We start from the raw sequence: 22,965 nt of genomic DNA, 5'->3' as shown, positions 1-22,965 counted from the left end.
ATGCACTGTGTTCTATGGGGAATCGAAGTCAGTGTGGGCTTCTTCCACTGCTTTGAAATCTCTGGAGTCCCATAAGGCAGGAGCCCATGACTGGCCTTAGGGAATACTGTCTGTGAGCTCCCAGCTGTGATAAGAAGACAGCTACCTACAAGAGAGGTAGAGGATGGACTGAGAGGATGAGGGATGAAGGTGGTTGGAGAGAGAGACAGAGAACAAGAGAAAGGGGCAAAACGAGAGGAAGAGGAAGGTGCTACAAAATGTAGGGAAATATGTGGGGAGAAAAAAGGGAGTGGCACTTTGTTCTTGATATCAGTATGATTAATACGAATACTGCACTGCACCATTAAAACAGGGATGACAGGAATCATGATGATGGCATAAATATACACGTAAACCAGAGAGCTTTATTTTTAATAACTTCTTTCGAGAGCTCACACACGTATACGCAAACCGACACTGTAAGGCTGAGAGGGAGATGGAGACCACTCATCCTCCATCTGATGAAATTGGTAGGCAGGAAAAGTGTTCTGTCCTTCAGTGCTGGCCTACTTTGAAAGTAAAATACCAACTATTGGAAAAATAGAATGCCAATACAGTACTTAATATGCGTGCATATCAGGCTAGTGCAATGCAGTGGAGACACACCTGAGAGGAATATGAAACTGTTGGCCAGGTGCTTGGCTCCCCGAGAGAGTGGGGACTGGAGGGTTTGGAGAAGGGGAGGGAGTGTTTGAAGTCCTAGAGGAGGAAGCTGATTGTGGGTGGTATGGGAAGTCATAAGCCTCAAAAACACATGCTGCCACCTGGATGTCTGAAATAGGCCGCTATGCAATTATCTGGGTCCCCGAAATGCGTGTGCAACTTGCAGGTATTTGGGATTCATTTTCTGCGTTTGTATGTTCCCATTGAAGTGTGGTGGTTGTTTGAGGATTCTGTGAAAGATGATGGGCTTTGTAGTATTCTGAGATTGAATAGCTGAACTGGCACTTTTGCTGGACAGGCATCTTAAGCCTGTGGGTTTTAATATATTCATACTCATATTTTTGGTATTCATGTTTGTTAGTTTTTTTCTGTTTTTATTATACAAATAAATATTTTTTGCAAATACTGCCAAACACTTTGCTTGTTACATATGCTTAGGAAGCACTCAATCCTGCATATGTCAGAGCTGATGCCAAATGGTATCTCTTCCAGAATGATCAATTGAGCATTGCAACCAGCAGTATTTCTGTACTAGTACATACATTTTTGCCATTTTTCCCGATGGATGATCCACTAATTAAGTATCAAATTCCTTTTTTAAAATATTTATATAATTTCTCTCCTACAAATGAAAGCTACACACCCTGAAAAGCTGGTAAGCAATCGCGGGCAGGGGAGATGTGGGGGAAGACTCGGCATTATTGGCCCTAAAACTATTTTTAAAATTGGTGGCTTGGTGTGATGAATTGCTTGGAGGTAAAACCGGTGATTTAGACCTCCTCCTTAATTCTGTCATAAATTTTTTATTCATGTATTTTTTTTTATCTTTTTTTAATATTATTATTTTAGTTCGACAGACTTGAATCTCAACAGCATCCTATTTTTCCTTTTCCTATTTTTTCCCCCTCTTTAACAAACACAGTGGCAGGGCGGTTCCCACTGTTTCTCGGCACATCCTGCGAGCGACCCCACCTCACCAGGCTGAGCTGCAGTCAGAGATAACAGACCCTGGGTTGGGAAAGATGTGGCACCTGGGAGGCTGTCTGTTAGAACCAAGAATAGGCCTCCCATTTCCAGTACACATAGTTGTGCGTGGACACATAGATACACACACACACACACACACACACAGACATGATATCCCATGCCATTAGGTATGGATGACTGGCGGAAGGCTATATCCCTTTCAAGATGATCCCTTGCCTTTTTTCTCCACCTGCTCCATGGAAGGCTTATCCTGTGCTGTAGGACCTGTGAACCTCCCCTCCACTCCAGTCCCATCACTGCTGCATGGATCAATCTGAATCAAGTTAAGATATCGTTGGAGGGAGGAAAGGAAGGAACGAACAAGAATGTAATCGTGGTACATTTTTCTTTTCACATGAACATGGATCAGCGGCATTGTCAAGTTCAAACGGCTTATTTGGCTTACCCTTTGTCTACTTGACCTCAGCAATATCTCTCAATTCTGACATATTTTTCCACCTAAATTAAAATATTGAGCCAGAGAGTACAATATGGACAATTACATTTTTCATAACACCCAGGACTGTGAAATACTTGCCAGTGCATGTTTTGCTACAATTTCAGTTGATTCACATTTCTCAGGTGGAGCCCATCAATTCAGAGACTGGTACTTAAGAGAATGGCAGCAATAACCATTCTAAGCACCAAATTGCTTAAGTGATGTACTTACATGTCAAAGCACCACAAACTCTGCCTTTTAGGGCTGTAATGACAGTAGTTTAGCCAGTGTGTTTTCCCTGGAGTGGGATGTTGAAAACGTATCAAATGTAGAAATGGCATTTATTTAGAGATAGCAGATAACTCAGTACAGTGCAGTATGTGGAGTTCACTGGCGGCTTTCTCTTTTTAGACGGCGACGTGGATGTGTGGGAGAGTTTGGTGGTGTGCTCTCACATGCTACTCGCAAATTTGTTTGCAGTGTGTGCTGCATCTGCTACGCCGTGTACAGTGTATCAAGTGTTTCAAAGATGCAGCATGGAATAAACAGATTATGTGTATTAGAGTGTATCATCTGTATACATGTATTTTCCCTCCATCTTCATGTATTTCAGCCTAATTCTGTCTTCTTAGCAGCTGGAGATCTGCCATTATGAATTCCTTGTTTCTCTTGTATGATAAGCCTTGACAGGAATCAACCATTTATCTTTAACATGCGTGCACTTATGCTTTGTATGTCAGAGGCAAATCGGAACATCCATAAAATCCACCTGACAACTGACATTTGGCTGGAGATAAGCATCTGGTGCCATGCACAACCTGTGTTTATCTGTTGTTTATGGCTATTAGAGATGAAGTGATGGGTGGGAAGAGAGCGCTTGAAGATTATGTGTTCATCTTTTGTGGATGGTTATTTCTCTTTTGTATATTTCAGATGTGGCAATTTGTGTGTGTGTGTGTGTGCACACGTGTGGTGTGTGTGCATACTTATGTGGACATGTGTGCTCGCATGTGTACACTTTCTGTGTAGAGGTTTTTTCAATCCATCAGAGAGAGAGTCATACCAGGGAGTCAGAGATTCCAAAGGCTCCTGTCGAGATCAAGGCCAGCTAGAATCACTGCAAGATATCTGTGTGCGTGTGTGTGTGTGAAGGCGAGAGAGATAGTGGTGGAATGGTGTGAGGCTGACAGGGGCCAGGGCCAGTAAATAAATCAGAGAGAGAACACACATTCCAGTGATCAGCACATGCCTTTGGACGTGCATTTGCCCTCATGCAGTTTCCCTTCATCTAGCAGTACCTACTAAAAGGCCGGGAGCAGCAGAGGCCTGTATACTTGCTTTTGATCAGCACACCACAGCAACTTCTGGAGAATATATGTTTCACTAGCTGCCCTAACCCAATTATGATGAACAGCCAGTGGCCTAATGGATACAGTGCTGGCCTCCTAATCCGTGCATTATGGGTTCAAGTCCCATCTGGTATCACATTTCACGATCAATATGCTTAATATTTTTGACATCTTAGTAATTGAAGGTGAAACACTCACTAAATTGCAGAAATGTGTAGTGTTAAATCACACTTCCTCTGTGCAACTGCCTGCACCTTAGTAAATGCATCTGTAAATTGATCTGGATTTGAAAGACACGTTCTTTAACAAGAGATCAGAGAGGAGCGACACACAAGTTACATTCTCACTTCTGCCACATGTTTCCTTTCCATCTCTCCATTGACCACTGCACTCCTTTTAAAAGCTATTCATAGAGCTTTGGTGTTATCATATTACAGCACCACACAGAAGTATCTTTTTTCCCCTCCATCTGTACTGGAATCGTGGCTGTACAACAGGAGGGCTAAAACATGTGCCAGTGTTTTAGCTGCTTCTTTTTCTGACTGGAGTTTCTGTTAATTCCCCCATTTCCTTCAGTCCAGCAGTAACCCTTACGGCTCATATAGATTCACTTCTAACTGAAACGTTATTTATGGATTTTGTTTTTCCTTTTTTCAAATTCATTTTCTTTCAGGAAACATTTATCTGCATGAACTAGAGCCACAAGGCACCCAAAGGAAAAATAAATTGGAACCCCTGTCTCGATTGTTTGTAGTAGGAAATAAAAGGTTGTTAGGCAAGAAAGGAAGAGAAAATCTATTCATTTTTTGTATGATTGAGGTGGCCAGCTGTGGTGCCATGATTTCTGTTGATGGTGTAAGGCTAGGGTAGTAACAACTAAAAGCCTGGGTCGGCAGTATGGTCTTTTATTGGACTCCTCGATATGCTCACAGGCTCCACTTTACAAGGCAAACTTGAGCACTAAGCGACTGACTCGGTGCCTCAGCATCGCTTTTACTGCCATTGGGTTAAAACAGAATCCCATCCAAGAGTCATCCAGACAGCAGGGCAGCAGCAGGCCTCATAAACACATCATAAGCTATCCCACCAAGAGGCATGTTGGGGTTGAATGGTTTGTGCCCCAACACCATGGATACCCCTAATTCCACTGCAGCAGAGGTCAAGAATCCAATTACAGTACTGCCAGTGGAGTCGTGAGGCCTGCAGTGCCAGAGACAAACGCCCGCTTTACATGCAGGGTGCTGACCCCCTCCCTTCCCCTACAGCACAAAAGCAAGTCTATCATTATCACTCATTAAGTCTGACTAAACTGTTTTAACTCTCGCCGTTAAACTAAACAAAGGATAACTGTAATCAAGATTGGACATCGTACAGCATGTAGTCTCATGTGCTGCGCTCTTGTAAGCCAAATCAAAAATAATTGCCCGTTAGCTACATGCAATGTCACAAAGCCATAATGAAGGATGTTTTAATTGCACATGTGAGGTCTCAATTTTAATTTATTTGTTTATTTATTTATTTCCCCATCACTGACACATTAGACACTCCCCGTTTCCACTGGGGTTATTTAGTTTCCCATTTTTATTGCCATTTCTCCCCACAATCCTGTCTCTGCTTTTCTTATAGCTCTTTTGGCTGCAGCTGGCTAGCAGCGGCCAGTGGACAGGGGTTTCACAGGAAGCAGTAAATGTGGACTAGAAGGCCAGGGAGATGGTGTGTGTGGGTTTCTGATGGGGGCCCTCTGGGTAACAGCCTGAGTAACATAAGCCAGAGGGGCGAGAAGCAAGAGCACGGCTTTTTTTATGCTCATTCCTCATATTCTTTATCTCTCACCCCCCTTCTCTCTCTTTTTCATTTTGTCGTGCTCTCTCTCTCTGCCTCTCTCTCCCTCTTTTTCTCTTCATTTCTCCTTTCTCTCTCTTCTCCACTAACCCTGACCAGCTGGACGTTGCGCCCACGCAGAGCACATCAGTACCCAGCACCAGCCATGACTCTCTCTCTCTCACATCGACATGCATTCCTGTGGGAATAGTGTACTATGACTCCTGACCCTAGTCAGCACTCTTCCTAACTGTTTTCTTTGTCGCTTAGACACCGATTTCCCTTGTCCTCATCTTCCACCTCTTCCTCCCTTGGGTCTGAGCACTGATTGAGCATAACTGCCATGTCTCTTTGATCTGTTATGCAAAGATAGAAAGAGCGACAGCGACTTGGAAGGAGGGAGAGAGAGAGAGAAAGATAACTACTCCCTGTAAAAGTTGAGGCAGGTGAAGAGCTCAACAACTACTGAGGCTTTGGGATTCAAATGCAGTTCACGACTGAGTGCCTCTCTTCACGCTCATATTCTCCTCGCCTCGCTTCTCACTCCATCCCCAGGTGCTGAATGGTACATCTTTAATCAGGGCATGTCTGCTTTGACACCTTCATGTCACCAGAACATGTTCCTCTGCAGCTGTCTGAAGAATAGTCATCAGGAGGTGACATGAAGGAAGCTGTTAAAGCCTCAATCACATTGCCGGCCCAACCCCAGCCATCCCAGCGCAGAATATACTCAAAACTTAATGCCTGTCAGGAATTGTTTATCTTTAGATGGGTTGGGGGTGGATGGGTATCCATGGTTTGTGTCCTGAGCGGCAAGGCATGCATTTTAGTGGCAGGTATAGCACCAGCTGTCTTTTATGCGATTGGGGACTTACAATTATTCTGTACATATCTGTCCCAGCATTGATTCCCAAGGATAAACCTATTGCTGCTAACAAGCATGGAGTCAAGCCGCCAAAAAGGGAAAAAGTCATTTCCCCCTCCTCTTGTCCTCATCCTTCAGCAAACCTTGACATTTCCCAGCACAGAGATGTGAAGTATTTCTTAAGTCCTTTCACGCCTTGGTAGACAAATTGGATCAACCTATCGGTTAACCTTCACAAGAAGAAGGGATAATACTTGAGCACATTTCTTAAAAATATAACATAAACCTTGCATGGTCGTCTTTTCCTTGGTTGACAACCTTTCATGCATCACTCTGTTCTTAGCTGTTTGACTAGACAAACCTGCCTGTTTTCAGATTGCAAAAAGCAATGGTGGCTACATTGAGAAGAAAAAAGTCGGGAAACTGAAGTATTGTTCAAACTACAAACAGTCTCACAATTAGTGACATTGCATGATACAAATGATTTTTTTTTTATCCTTCTCTTCTCAACAATCATGCCCAAAAACAGCTTGTAGCTTTATTCCATCAGTCATTTTTTTTTTAGTCATAAGGCTAGGCTTTACAAGGACTAGGTAAGTTTGGATCCAAGGATTATTGCAAAAGATATGATCAGAGGGTGACAAGGCCAAGCAGAAGGCAATAGGCAAATAAATAAAAGCAAAGAAACAACGAAACTGAACTAATCGAGACAGAATACAAATGGAACCGCCTCTTTTTTCCTCCGCTTGCTTTGTGTTTTACATCCTGTTTTCATCCTGAAATGTTGTACAAGCAATGATAAAAGAGAAAAGAAATGGGCTATTGGTGAAAGGGAGAGAAAGGGCAAATGAAAAAGTGCTCTTTGAAAAAAAGAGAGGGCAGATTATGTTCTGTCAGCTGACAAATGTACAGAACGCAGGCCTGTCGACTAGACTCCAAAGTAGGACAATCACTGCACAGACGAAGTGCATGCGGTTTTGCTGCAAAATACCTGAATGACATACTGAACATATTTCAAACTAATTCTACATACTTTCATCAAAAATTGAAGGGAAAATAATCACATTTTAAAAAAGCACAATTAACCATTGTCAAAAGTTTTTAAGGTGAGCAGCAGTATAGCTACCTCATGATACCCCTGTTTTATCCCCTTTCTGTATACTCTGGTGTTTCTGTCTGGGCTCGGTCCTATGTAGCGTGGTGCTGGGAGAGGTAATAGAGACCGCTGGGACATCAGTTATCCTGCCAGCTGTCCAAGGAACAGCCTTAGCCTCAAATCTCTGCTCTTCATCCCCCCGTAGTGACATGAGCCCGGCTTCAGCATTGTCTACTGAATGCTTAAAGTAGGTCGGCATGGCGGGGTCTTAATGGACGCCAGGGGCAGCCGTTTGGACCATCAGCTACTGCCTTTCCACCAGCGCTCAAGCGCATTGGGTCACGACGAGCTGCCTTGGCACAACCAGAGAATGGTTTCCTGGAGCTGATCGGCTGTCAGGCTCAATCCATTCGCTGCCCCCAGGAGCCTGTCTCCACGACCAATTTAAAAGGCAGAGTCAGAGCCTTCCCACACTCCCTGCCTCTGAGAGACAGAACAACAATGATGTGAAGATGTGGGCAGATTAAATATACTTGTTAAAAGGCTGTACCAAGGCCTAGGTCATTGACAATGCTCAGTTATTGATTTGAGGGATTTTCATTTGCGCAACATTTTTATGCTGTTTTTCTCTTTTAAGTTCATTTCCGTGGTACATTTTGAACAAATACCCTGATTGTTGGTGTAATGCCAAGTTCTTTGACCTACAAGATACTGCAGGAGCAACGCTCCTCTTTCCCTTCATGAGAGATTTCTCCTTCTTCATGAACATGAATCCCTAGTGTATTAGATAATCTATTAGCTATTAGCTGGGGTCAGGGGATACCCCCAGTGTGAATAAGATATTAGTAAAGCTCCAGCAGCTCCTTTGGAAACCCATGACAAACTATAACCGATGACAACAATCAGGGGTGGATGATTAAGAGAAATCAGTTAAATACCACCGACAGCTAGTAGATTCCTTAGCATGCACAGGTTTATTTGTATCCTTAATCTCACCTAAGAGCAAATTCTTACTCACAGCAGACCTAGCAAGTTGGCAAGTGACACGATGATGACATCTCTGCTCTGATTCTACACTTTTGATAGAAACTGACCATCCTCATACTGTAGGAAACATTCACATTTTGCAGGAATCCTTCTCATCTCCAGCTGGAAGAGAAACAGGAAAGAGGAGCACTAAATGGAGATCTGTGTGTGTGTGTGTGTGTGTGGATGTGTGTCTCATTAGAAGAGGAGGTGGTTTCTCCCACTGGGCCGTGCTCCAGGCCCAGCTGTGTACCTTCAAGCGTGGGCTGGGCCTCTCCCTGCATACTGAAGACATTACTGGCCACAGGTCAGAGTGTCACTCTGCGGGACCCATCCTGCTCCCCACACACACACACCTTCTATTCTTGGATAATAAGAACCAGCTGCTTCAAGATGGGAAGACAGTTGACCCCAGAAAGCTACTTGGCTCAAAAAGTCATTTATTTGCGCGCACTCATGCAAGGATGAACGGGTGCACGCATGTACATATTTTTGGGAGGGGTGTTTTACTTGACTCAGACTGGTGTGCATGCACTCACACTTCACACACTCTCCACAATTTCCATCATCATTATCATTATCAGCCACTTCCCCTACTCCCTGTTATCATTAGGCATGATGATGATTGCATGGTGGAGAGTTCCACCTCTCCCCCAACTGCAGCTCCATTGTAATTGGTTCACCTTGGACTCAGTAGTTCAGTGGAGTACTTCTAAAAAAGACAGCTCCAACATTCTTGCTTTGTAAAGGTTAGAGCCTGGCAAAGGAAAACACATACGCAAATTACTTGAAGTTATGCTATGAGAGATACTTAATCACTCCACTAACAAGTATTTATGTATTTATTTAGTATTTATTCAAAAAAAAATTAAACTAACCAAAAAAACCCTCAAAGCCCAAATTGTCTGGTAATATGATGCATAATGGAATGGTAAGAAAGCTTTCCTGAACACAAAATCAGAATCTACCTCCCATCCCCCTCCCCTCCTCCCTTCCACACAAACACACACCATCTCCCCACCCCCACCCCCGTCGCTCCCCCCACCCCCACCCCCACCCGAAACAACCAACCAAACCCCTCCCATTTGCACATTTTTAATTATGCATGAAGCACTCCTCTCGATGTCAAGCCGTTTGTTATGCTTTGCTCAGATTCATTTTGTAGATCTTTTTTTTTTTTTTTTTTTTTTTTTTTTTTATCCGATCAATGCAACTTTGCCAGGCTGAAAGTAAAAGAAACGTTTTCAGGTCCCTGAGTGAAAGAGAAAAGGATTGCCTTTTTGAGAGTGGGAGCACGCTTTTGAGATCCAAGATAGCGGGAGGAGTAGAGAGAGAGGTTTATATCCAGACGGCAAATTGGCTTTGGGTTTGAGAGAGAGACCTCTGTTTAGCCCTAGTCAATGGGAGAAATTGGTCACAGCTGGAATTCACTGGTCAAATGGTGTTTTCAAACCTTGAGTGTGCTCTCTATTTTGGGAGGTCTCACTCATTATTCAAGGTGTGATTGGGCCAGGCTCTTTTTTCCCCCCTCCCAAAACACTCTATCTTGCCAACAGACATTTAGCAAACTCTTTGTCCACTCCATTTTCCCCCTTAATACATTTTACTTACCCACAGTACACTCCCATATTTTGACCCCAGTATTCAGGGGAGGATTTCACATCTGTTTTCTGTTTTCACGGGTGAAAATGAAAGAGATACAGGACTTCAAAGGCAGTGTACCCTGGAACATGGCAGCCTAATGTGCTGAGATGCACTGTGGGCGCTTACCAGGCAAACTTTTCATCGATTTACAGAAAAGTGGCCTATTTGACCAAAGCACAAACTGTTGCTGAAAAGACAAATCAAAGCACACACTGTATAGACACAATCATAAATGAGTTCCTTGTAACTTTATAGTGGCTTTCATAACTTTCGTTGTTGAACACTGCATCACTGTGTAAGACACTGAAATTACATTTTAGAGGCAAAACTGCAACGCAATGGTTAAGTTGAAAACCTTTCTTGAAATAAAACATTTGTCTCCAATTTGTTCTCCAATATATATATATATATAGCCTATATAGACAACACCTCCCCCCCAAAAAAAACAAACAAAACAAAAAAAACCTTACAGTATATATACTGTATAAGACAATAAGACAACAAAAAAATAAAATTAAATAAAAAAAATAAAATTTCACCCAGAGGTGTTTAAAACAGCACATGTAATTTTAAATACTTCTACAATCCTTTTCTGCGGAATTGATATTTCAGTGAAGCCGGCATGGCTGAGGCCAGTAGCTCTCCTTCCCCAGAATCCATCTCCCTTAGAGGGGCTGGCAGCTCTCCAGCAGCTCAATCCTCAGTGTGAATCCCTGAGATGGAGGACAGGGCACATGTTTGCAGGCAGATTGCACATTCGAGGGAATAAATTGCCTCGTGGAGAGCCAGACTCCACATTGTCTGTTCCACTCTGTGTTGCCTTGCCTTTAAATATGTTTGTTGAAGACCTGTCATCTGCAGTTTCTTTTATTTCTTTTCAAGGCCCCCTCATTCTATGGTGTCTGGTGGCGGGGCTCAGCCGGACGGTCTGTGTCCGGAAGTGAACATGTGGTAGTGTTTAGCTTTGTAATGCCCTGGGTTTTCTGGACGTCTTGAGGGAGATATCAGATGGAAGGCAACCAGGATAGTGATTCTGAGCCAGCAAACAGACTGGACGTCCAAGTGTTGGAGAACTCTTGGTATCACAGAGCCTCCCAGGGGTATACCTCAGTCCAAAGCCCACAGAGAAGGCTTAACAGAGATGCCAAGTCATCCTTAATCAGCCAAATCAGTTTTTACTCAAATAATTTTTTCATTGAACCCTCCTTAATTTCCGTTGACTCCTTTTGGCACTGAGCAAGGTTTTACTCCCCCACAGTTAATGGAATGAGTAACAGTTACATTCACCAGAGATTTCTGTTCATGTGGTTATGTTGGCCATAGTGAGTCTTTTGTTTTTTGTTTAAACATGATTGTGAAACACTCTTCCTCCCTGATGTGTTTCACAAAGCTTTCCCACCCTTGTAAGTTACTATATTACAAGAAATCAATGTGAAATACTAACTATTTATATTTCACTGGCACATTTCTCAACTCCAGCTTGCATGTGTCAATATCAAGTCAAAAACATTTGACTTCATCTCTCTTAGAGGACCATCTGGCCCAAGATTCAACTATGCAGAAGTTGAGCTCTGCATAATACAGGGTGTGCTGCTCTGAAGGCATCATTCATATTTCAACAGGATGTTTTTTGTCCTACATGGGCTCGGCATGTCTTTACTCTGCTAATAGCATGTAATAATTACTTTGTGTAAGATAGGGGCTCTTTAAGAGAACTTTTGAGAGCTTTTTGTATTATTTGTTAGTGTTTGCCCCAACTTGCTTCTTATTTTTCTTTTCTTCCACCCCTCTTATTCCACCCAGTAACAATTAATAAATTAACATGTCTCTGTTATTAGCTTGTAATTACGATTGTATTATCACCATGCATTGGTCTGACAGGCTGTCATACAAATGATACGTCTCTACGAGATATAGCTTTATGTTTCCATTGTGCACGGCAGCTTCAAGCAAACCAGCTAGCTGCCAAAAAAAACACCCCCACATTGTGCCCACCATAAGCCGTTCTCCAATAAATGGATACATAGGAGATTGCATTAACAAATAAAAAACTGTGCAAGAGGGATGGCATTGTTGTCAGAGTATTACATTTTAGCCACTAGGCAACCAGTAAAACACGTTTAAACTTTGGCAAGGACTTTGATCAACTGTTGTGTAACCACTCGGTTGGGGAGGTTAAAGCTTACTTGGCAGAATAAAACGAATCACACATTCAAAAATTCACATTTTCATAAAAACAAAAAACGTTTTTTTTCTTTTTTCCTTTTTTTAAGTAGACCGATGTCTGATGCCAAGTGAACTGAGATATTTTAGATTTTTAGTCACTCTTATCAATATAATTTGCATGTAGGTCATATTTATAAAACCCACTTTATTGTTGTGGTGAACCATCTGGTTGAAACGTGCCACCTACAGTTATCCTCTCCACACATCCGGGCCTCTGACTAGCATGGCAGCCAGAGTCTGTGCAAGCCCTCCAGGGCCCATCAGTCCACATGCAGTGCTCAGAGGAAACATGTGACATGTGGCATAATTGAGTCAGCCAGCAAATACTGTAGCAGGAATCAGCCAACTGATGCCACTACTCAGTGCCCAGCGGGAGAGCTCTGAGCACTATAGGATGGTATCAGAAAGGAATGTGCCTGTTTCAGATTATTAGAGGCACTGTTTTTCTATTTAATTTGAGATGGCGTGGGGCCCCGGGGGTAAGGGCGAGGACAGCTGAGCCACTGACGGATGGGCCAAGAGCGCCCTGCTGAGAGTGTGAGGTACCCAGGTAAGAGATTCAAGTGGCAGTAGAGGAAAGGGAATGGAGGTTGAAGAGAACGATTTAGAACATCAACCAGCCAAATTCCCCCTCTCAGTTTAATTTGCCCTCAGTCTGTGGGCCATCCTCTGAGGGAGATCATTGTTTCCTGATGTTTTATTTTTTCTGGCTCTCCAGTTTCTTTGTCCAAGGCTCTTGCCTCATGAGAAACCCAGCATGGTTCCTTGGATCATAGCCATCAAGCTGGGCTAGAAAAGAAAAAAAAAGAAGCTTGGTACAGAAACTAACCTGGCTACCCTGACTCAATTCGCTTGTGGAAGTGATATCATTGTCCAGGGGATTTGTCATGAAGTAATTTACCGTAAATAAGCGGTTTGATTAACATTTGTTGAGTGACTTCATGTGAAAGGTTGGCTTTGGTGTGTGTGTGGCGGAGGAAAATTACTAACCCTGAATTCCAAGGACATGAGATCTTTTTGCCAGTCTTGTAAAATCAATTCCTCATAAAAGCCACATCCTCAAATCAAAGTTTAACAACCTTTTTTCAGTCGAAAACGTTCTTGTAATGCAGTGATTTTTCACACTGGAAAATACAACAATACAACCAAATCAAGATTCAGTGATTGCATCTTTCTGCTACATCTTGAGCATCATTCTCTTACTTCAGTGAACATCTTCACTTAAGATTCATAGGCTAGCCACTCCCAGTTCAATGTATTTATGAAATAAGGGTGAAGCAGCCTGTCCTGTCTTATGCTCTGAGTGGCCTTTAAGTCATAGTGCAACCAAAGTGAGGCTCCTGCTCGGGTGCTGATTACAGAAATTTCAACCATGGTATTGTAGCAGCGGGACATACCTCCCCCCATTTCAACACAGCTTTATACGGTAAACAATCTCATCCCTGAAGTCATGTGTTGACAGCAAGCGCTGGATTTCGGCAGGCGCCTCCAGCATTACTTCTTCTGCCTGCCCAGGAGATGTTGCCTCTTTGATTGTTTCTTCAAATATGCAAGCCAGCGCTAGGGGAGCGGCTTGTTTGTTCTAGATTTCCTGAGAGACTCCCACCTTGGGCTTAAACAGAGGAGTTGTGATGATTAGCAGCAAAGTGTGCTGCCTCTCCCACAAGCCATCAGGAGAGAGGGAAGGGTCTAAGGAGTCTTCTTTCCCTACTCCTACTGCTGTTTCCTCCTCCTGTACATACACCACTCCTCCCATTCCTCTATCTCCTTTTCCCTACCTCAGTACTTCCAGTTTACATTTTTTGTTGTGTGCTTTAGGGTTAACTCCTAAATAAATGAGTTGAGCTTTTGCACAAGTTCTGTGTGTATTTACATATACACCCGTGTTTCTAGACAAGCTTGATGTACAGTATGTGAAGGGTATGTTAAGAGTAATATTCGCTGACAAACAGTCTTTCCCAATGCAAGGAATGCACACTCTCCATCATGGGGACAGGGGTCAGTCTCCTCAGTCTTTGACCGATGTGGCTACCATGTTCAGCAAAGTAACAGCGAGTTTGTGTCACTCACTACGATTATGGCGGTGACACAATTATCTCCTTGGCTGTAGGAGGTTGACAGACAGAGCCTAGGGGAAGGAGCTTTGTTTATCAACCATCTACCCACTGTCACAGAGACAGTGTTGTTGGCACTCACACAAACAAATGAAGAGGGAAAAGTCATCCACAGGACAGTGTGCTTGTTGTGATATGACAACAGATCTTTTTGCACATTATGTGTTTCTGGTTTAATGTGCTTGTCTGTCTTTGGTCCCCATGGTCGACTCTGAGGCTTCAGCTCGTTCCACCCCTCATCATTCGGCCAATCACAAGTCACCAGCCTCTTCCCAAGCCAAGCAACTGTTAGCATGCTAGCTGTAAACACACTCTTTGTTAGCTAACCCTATCTAATGTCACTGCAAAGGCAATTCTGCATGTAATTTATGTCCTGAGTCAAGGCTGGTCTGAGTCAAACTGGAGGCCAGATATCGGAACTGCTAATGTGATTCACTTCTTTCCTAACCTTCTGTCATGCCGGTTTGTCATCAGCCTCAGATGCTGATATGAAACAATACTACTTACTGTGCTGGTTTACACTGCAACTTCCTTCCAGGCTGGCTTGTCATCCTCAGAGGCTGATATTAAATGATCGGGGCTGGTTTGTCAGCCTCAGAGGCTGAAATTAAACAATACTACTTACCATGTTAGTTCACAGTGCATTCTCCTTACAGGCTGGTATCAGCCTCAGAGGCTGATAATGAATTATATTACTTAGCATCCACATTGCATCCTCCTCATTCATATCAACCTCTGAGGCCATCTGACAAACTGGCCTGGAAGGAGGATACAATATGAACTACCACAGTATTGTTTCATATCAGCCTTTGAGGCCATATCTGACAAACCAATCTGGAAGGAGAACACAATGTAAACCAGCATGCTAAGTAGCATTAAGCCTCTGAGGCTGACAAACCAGTATGGAAGGAGGGCACACTGTGAACTAGCATTGTAAGAAATATTGTTTCATATCAGCCTCTGAGGAGGATAATTTGCGAATCACATCAGCAGTTCAGGAATCTGGCTTGCCTTGTGACCCAGACCAGCCTGGAGGCACTATAGAGCAGCAAGCTAACTAGCTTGCTAGCTGGGGTTTAGCTTGGTATCAAAGCTAAGTTAGCCTATAAATGATTTATAACAAATAAATCAGACATTCCTTCATATGCTAAAAATGAAAGGCACAATTTTGCTGGCTAACAAAGAGTTTGTATACAGTTAGTGGGCTAAGCGGGCTAACACAGTTGCTTGGCTTGATAAGAGGCAGATGACTTGTGATTGGCTGAACAATGAGGAGTGGAACAAGCCTTCCAGGCTGCAGCCTCTGAGTCAACCATGGGGCCAAAAAAGTATGTAACGTTAAAGGGGGCTATCATCGCTCATATCCTCCTGTCAACACCTTCCGGTTTTACCATATGTGCAGTGGACTCTTGAGTGTAAGGCTGAGCACAAAAGACAACATTTATTTTGACCAGTTCAGCACCATTGTTGCCATTTAGTTTTTAAGAGCAGTATGCTTTGTGAGAACAACTCTGACATAATAACTTTACCCAAATGTTCTTTCTTTAAATGGTTTATCTATTTGATATTGCAAAAGGCACCAACAATGTCCCATATGTATTTATATTATATAAGTACTATATACATATTATAAGTAAATTTCTGGTTGTACTGGAAGCATGAGAAAGTGATTGATCAGTTCAAATGTTAATATTTCAATAATGGAAAAATGACAACCATTTGCATCCTTCTATGAATTTAATGATTTCACTTTGTTGAGGGAGGTCTTGAAAAGACTTCTAAATATGTATTTTTTTATTTAATGAATTGCCGAATGTGAATATAGAAATGCTAAACACATTATTTTTTTTCTGCAGTAAAAAAGGATGTGGATGAGACTGATGACAGAGTGACCCAGTTCAAGAAAAAGACGAAAGAGCTTCGGATCCTGGATGCCAAGACAGCACAGAACCTTTGTAAGTACATGCAGTTTTGTTCATCTTTAAACTCCTGCAGCCCTGGCATCTATACTCTAAATTTATTTTTGTTTTGTTTTGTTTTGTACTGCATTTTACAATCAATAACCACATGTTTAACACCATCAATTTATGAAGTGGTATAGGCTATTCTGTTCTATTTTACAATGACAACCCTTTTATGTGTCAATAATGTCTGTGTTATTTCCGTTGACACCTCATTTACATACCCCCCCAAACAGCTTTGAAAGCCCTTAATTCAATATATGTAATATTGTTTTACCTGAGCCTTTAGGGAAATGCTTTCTTGGCAATTGTTCAGTGGTCACCACAGCTGCATATAGATTGCATCCAAGCTCCCCATCTGTAATCATTTGTAAAGCAAATGCCTAACAGAATTGAGCACTGAAGCTACGTGGAGGTGTTGTCATAGTTTTAGTAGCCTGTGTGGAGAAAATGTTGAGTGATCACCATATATTTATTTACCTCAACTTCCGACCTTTGGTTGATTTTGGTGCCGTCAAGTGTGGAGGGGGAGGTCTCTTGGCTTGGTGATCTCGGGTTGGGTATAAGTTAACAATAATAAGCTTATGCCTCAGTGTTGCACTGACAGTTCTCAACCTTGCGCCTTTTCTTCCCCCTATGAACCCCCTTGGTCCCATCTCCATAAAGTGTGTGTATGAATTCATTACACCAAGAAATGGGTGACTGCCGGAAGCCTTCTGTTGATTGATGGGGGGAGCATGAGAAAGCAATTTTTATTGCGTCCCCCACCCTATAGGGATTTCTGCTGCAGCCTGGATATCCCTTACCTCAGAGATACAATACAGCCGATAACTCCTCATGAAATATGCATGTTAAATGCTAAGATTACAAGTCACAGAAACCCCCCCCCTTGTTCTTGTTTGTCCCTGTTTTTGTTTTCTCTTTCTCTTATACGGGAAGAGTAGAGGGATATGCAATGGAATACATCAGTCTGGGATGAATATATTTATAGGTGAAGGATAAATCGCTGTGTACTGCAGTTGAGGGTTGCACAAGTGGGAGCAAACTAGAATGTCAAAATACTCTGAGGGATATATCTCAGAAATATCAACCATGTGCCTCCCTAGCAATTCCCTTCCTATGTGGTGTTGATAGCATTGACAGTGGCACATGGGAGCTTCATATCATTGCCTCTTCCATGAACAGAGGACAGATGAATGAGTTTATCAGGGAAAATATTGGGGTCTGATGTCAGGAATGGGCAGGCGGGTTGAACATACGGATGACACACAGAGTGGTGTGTGTGTGTGTGTATGTGTGTGTGTGTGTATGCATCTCCGAGCGCCAGCGTGTGCATGCCATTGCATGAGCACTCGTGTATGGGCTCTGACAATGTTGATCGGTGTTGCTGCCATCTTTGATTACAACCCTGGCAGATGGGCTTTGATTTTGGCAGGAAGCAAATACAAGTGTAGAAAATCTCACCTCCAGAGTGGCGATGGCTAGGAGACATGTGCTCCTACACAGCTCCCCCGAGTCGCCTTGACACACACTACTGCATCATAGATCACATTCACTGCCTGCCCTTGAACCCTCTAAGCTCTCTTTTCAATTTTGATGTGTGTTAGTGTTGAAAGGTCAAGGATGGTGGCTGAGATGGGGTTGGTTGGTGGGATAGAAGGTAATTTAGAGATGTCAGTGCCAGTTTGTGTAATCTGATATAATGATTATGCAAACCCTTACTAAACCAGCCTGATAAAGCTTGCATTTTTTCCACTGTGCTTGTACCTCACACTGAGGACAAGATGACCAGGGCTGCCTGCACATGGTTCCATGAGCATGAATCAACTTTCCCAGATATGGGATGAGCTGTTATTTACTGTATCTTTGGATTGCGCAATGGACTACCCAGTCAAAAATAACCCCTTCATTAACTTGTACTCACTCTCTTCAAACCCCAGAATTTTCCCAAAAGCCTTGAATCCTTTGTTCTTGAAATCTCATGCATGAATGTTGAAGTGAATATTATTTTATTTCTTAAATCTTTACTCCTTGCTATGATTTGGTTTTTTTGGTTTTGCTTTTTTTATGCGAATAGGCTTCTCAGAGAGGTGTTATGTATGTTTGTCAAACAATGAGCTGAAACATGATACCAATTAAAATGTAACTGTTCTTTTGCAATGAATTGGCCATGCAAGAATATTCTCTTCATCTCTAAGCCTTTACAATATAATATGTGGGAATATATCTCTTAACTTTTGAGATCTAAATTGTGTATATTGACCGGTTTCACCCACAGTAATCTGTAATTTCATCAAATAGGGTGTCTTGAAGGAAAATTCAACCCTTGGACACTGTCACATTTTCCATTTTCCATTTCACATTTGAAAACCAACCAAACTGATTTTATTGAAATCACTATAAATCCTTAATGCTTTAAAGGATAAGTTCTGTGGTTTTGGACCTACATTTACAGTGGGGTCCAAAAGTTTTTTTTTTTTACTCAGTTGATACCTGTCGATCACTGGACAGGCGACCTGTCAATCACTAGGAAAACAACCTGTTTTATGTCCGTTATATATCTCGTTAATGACACAATTATTTGGACACACAAAATTAGCTACTGAGACCATAACCTCTTGTCAAAAAAAAAAAAGACTTTATATTGTGAGTGAGAAGTTGGGTTGTGATCCAATTGACTTGCATGGAGTTAAGCCAGGTCTTTTTGGAGCGTTAGAGCCTAGTGGACGTTAGAGGAACTGCAGCCTGCTGACATTTCCTTATTGGCTTCAAAATTCAATTGTGGTTTTGACCGCTTCGTTCGAACACCATTTGGTCAGGTTTTCTTTTGTTGTCACACCATGACATTCACACGTCATTCAAGTATTAACACGTGTAAGCACCGCTATAATTGGTTTGCCCTCAAAAGACATGCTCAGGCAGCTAGCTTACTACTTCCTGGTAATGATAAAGTGTATGAAAGCTGGTAGAAACATTACACAATTAATGTAATCTTCTTTGGTCAAATGGATTGGTTCGTGCATGGCAACCCTTTCCCCGTGTTGTGTGCTTGGTTTGCAAGCTATGCCAGCATGTGCTGCACAGAGAAATGCTCACTTCTTATAGAAAATTAATGGAGATGGAATTGGAATTGTCACTTGACGGAGCATGTTTGGTGGGGCTTCACCATTACTCAAAACACATGTCTTGCAGCTGTGTTGCATTGTAAACTATTCAGGCTACTGTCGGTGGAGAAATGGGCATCTCTTTCTCTTGGATTTCTTGCTGTGTGATAAATATCGGTGCAAAGTGGTGTTTAGAAAGAAGAAATTCCTCTTCAATTCTGAGGGACTGACCAAAACCTGACATTCACTGTTTGTTTTAGATCGTTGGATTTTTTTCTCTTATTAGGCTCCATTGTAACTGTGCTGGAAGCATTTTGACAAGACATCATGTCAGCTGTCTTTGGCTAGTTATCCACGGGAATAACAAAAATACACCACCAAACAACAAAATGATCCCTGGAATGCAAGGTACATCACCAGTAGCTGTTTTCTAACGGTGTTAAAGTATTGTTGGGTGGATTTTTTCTTTTAAAAGATAGCAGTTTCTGATGTGTTTCTGACTATGCCTACAATGTGAGTATCACACTCTGGAGTTAACTAAATTAAATACTGAAGCACTGTGTGATGCCACAGCAGTAAGAATGTCACAAAATTTCCACAAGGTGTTGCATTCACACACCCATCGCACTGTTTTCTTGCCAAATGATTCCTCACACATTTTGAACCTGCTTATTAGCTGCTCCAGTCTGCACTGCAGGCACACTCATAATTGGGGGAAAAAGTAATTTGGTGATACAGTAATACATAATCACTTTGTTTGAAAGGAAATGGTAGGTGAATAACCCTATATTATATATATATATTTATGGATCTGCTCCCTCTCAGTTGTTGCTCCATAAAATACAGGCATCAAGTCCCGCTGCTGTAGAAGTACAGCAGCTGCTGAGTGACTCTCCTCCAGCTCATTACCAAAACTCCACCTGTGACTTCCACCTGGACCCACCATCAGCTCCAATTTCCACAGCAGGCGCCCCACCTGGAGAGTGAAACACCCACTACCCTGTCCCCAAGGAGAATTCAATATACTTCTTTGTATCCACCCAAACATCAATAACCTCCTCCCCCAAAATATTAATAATAATAATAATAATATCAACAAGTTACTATTTTGCCTGATTTCGGACCAAAGAACTGCTTACCTGGGATTTTGTTTGTTTGATTTCTTTGTTGGCACATTATAATATATAACAAATAAATTATAAAATTATTATTATTATTATTATTTTCTTTTTTTTTTTTTTTTTTTTTTTTTTTTTTTTTTTTTTAGGAATGATTGAGCAGAGATGGTATTATTTTTGCACCCTTCACTGTTACTGGTAAATCTTGATGTTTTCCTTCCCAATTTCTGTCAGGCTGACACAAACAATCCTATTGAGGGGCAGAAAGTGTATTACTTTTTCCAAGTGACAAGTTAGGTCTGTGGTCATTTTGTCTGAGGAGCGATGAGTGCTGAAATGTCTCTTTGAACCCTGCGGTCTAATAAAAAAAGGAGAGGAAATGACTCTCTCTTCCCTCTCCATCACAACAGCAATTTTCCTGGGCTCGTTCCGCCTGCCTTATGAAGAGATCCGGGACATTGTGCTGGAGGTAGACGAGGAAAGACTGAGCGAATCACTCATCCAGGTGAGACTGATGTTCAGTGCTGTGCGTTAGTTTTTCCAAGAGAGAAAATGTTTGAGTGAGAGAGAGAGAGAGAGAGTGTGAGAGAAAGAGAGAGAGAGTGAGAGAGAGAGAGAGAGTGTGTGTGTGAGAGAGAGTGAGAGAGAGAGTGTGTGTGTGTGAGAGAGAGAGAGAGAGAGAGAGAGAGAGAGAGAGAGCTGTACTTGCTTGTGTATGTGTGCTTATGCCTTGCACTTACTTTTGTGCTCAGACATGTGCAAAAATAATTTTGCACTGTGTTATGTGCCTGGTCGCTAGCTTGGTGACCCCATTTGAAACTCGGTATGGTCTTTTTTTGACACAAGTTAGTCTCTCCTCATTCTCACATGGACCATAGAGACCCCCATTCATCCTCTTATAATGGATGATGCAGGACATGGCTTGGCAAAGTCTCTCCAACTCCACCCTCCTTTCCTCTTGCCTTTGTCTTAAACCATGATTGATGAGCTTCCTAAAGGCTCCCTGTTTAGTCATTGTTTCTGTTTTTCTTGTCTCAGAAAGCAGTAATTGCAAATGGGGTGGGTCGTTTGAGGTAAAGATGCATCACTTGGCAGCATGAGCCACAATCTGCGCTGACATTGCCCGCCCTATCCTTTTATCAAGCGTTTCTGCAGTCCTGCTGCCTTTTGTCTCTCAGTTCCATTTGTGAAGTAGGAGGTGTAGACCTCAGGAGTGAGCAGAGAATGAAAGAAGACTCGATTTCAATATAATCTTGGCAGTCATACATTGTTTTGTGTGCGTTTGAACGTGCACCGATGTTATATTTTTGCTCAACCACCAGGGGGCATCGTTCATGTGTGGTGTTCACCCAAGCTTATTGAGTCGGGAGGTCTCTGAAAAAAAGAGGAAGATAAGACCCTTGTAGCGATATATGTGTCCTCCATTTTCCCGCATGGCTTATCAACAAACACATGCACAGGAGCTCGTCTACTTCCTCTTCACTACTTAGATGCCAGACAGTAGTAAAAGGTGGTGAGGCAATATATATTTAGATGGTGCCTATCTAGGAGAGCGGCCCTGCAGGACTATTATTTTGAGCTCTGATAACCTTTAATTGGCTGGCAATCTGGCAGAGTACAGAGTGCAAGTTATGCCACGCCAGCCCCCCCTCTGCTTTGTGAAGGAGAAAGGAAGTTAACGTGTTGACCTTTTCCCCACCTTCAGCCTTTTCGCAGCAAAGTACAAAAACTGTATATCTGTCAATAGCGCAGCCATATCCCCAACCCCATCCCCACCAGGGCCTCGTTACACACACCGCCAGACAAAATGGATAGACTGGGTAAGTCTGGGTGGGGCAAGGGAAAAAGAAGCACGCTCCCCACTGTCAAACAACTGCCATCAAATTGACCTTGAGCAAGGCACAGAAACACCAACTGCTCCAGCGGAGTTGCTCAATAGCCAACAATTTGAGACGATAGGTGCATAACCCTCTGTCCCCCCAGTGACTCCCCCAGGCTGATAAAGTGATAAGTGGGAATTGTGTTTAGTTACAACATTACTGCATATCTATTACTAATGATATCCACAAGCAAATCCTCAACAGATAATAAAGTTATATTGACAAAAGACAGCAGCTGCTTACAGTAATGTTAGTACTAGACCTGCGTTATGACTTAACAATAAATAAATAATATCTAACAAGCTGCATATCAATTTAGGCACTGGCCCAATATAATACATTTGCTCAGTTTAGATTTTGGCTAATAATGGCCAACCCTACCTGACCAAAAGAAAAAAGGCACATCTGCATCCTTAGTCTCTTCTCATCTTTGAGTGCTTTTCATTTTGGTCAGGCAATGCCTACTTTTGTTACAGAGATGGTCCCTTTCCTTTTTAGCACCTTTGTCTTCCTCTGAGCAATTTATGTGTTCTTTTCACTTTTTCACTTTTCAATTTTCTGTTGATGAAGTTTGAGTTTCTGTACCGCTCTTTT

At 42.3% G+C, this 22,965-nt stretch overlaps 1 protein-coding gene across 1 annotated transcript in view; it reads left to right on the top strand.

The window, feature by feature from the left end:
• Positions 1-22,965, top strand: part of diaph2 (diaphanous-related formin 2) — a 386,425-nt gene that overhangs the window by 202,599 nt on the left and 160,861 nt on the right. The window contains exons 21-22 of the mRNA XM_078288946.1: positions 16,165-16,263; positions 20,902-20,996. Coding sequence (XP_078145072.1) covers positions 16,165-16,263; positions 20,902-20,996 — 194 coding nt within the window. The remainder of the gene's footprint in view (positions 1-16,164; positions 16,264-20,901; positions 20,997-22,965) is intronic.

This window comes from Centroberyx gerrardi, chromosome 16 (assembly GCF_048128805.1).
Source record: "Centroberyx gerrardi isolate f3 chromosome 16, fCenGer3.hap1.cur.20231027, whole genome shotgun sequence".
NCBI lineage: Eukaryota > Metazoa > Chordata > Actinopteri > Beryciformes > Berycidae > Centroberyx > Centroberyx gerrardi.
This window is presented reverse-complemented; position numbering and strand designations above follow the sequence as displayed.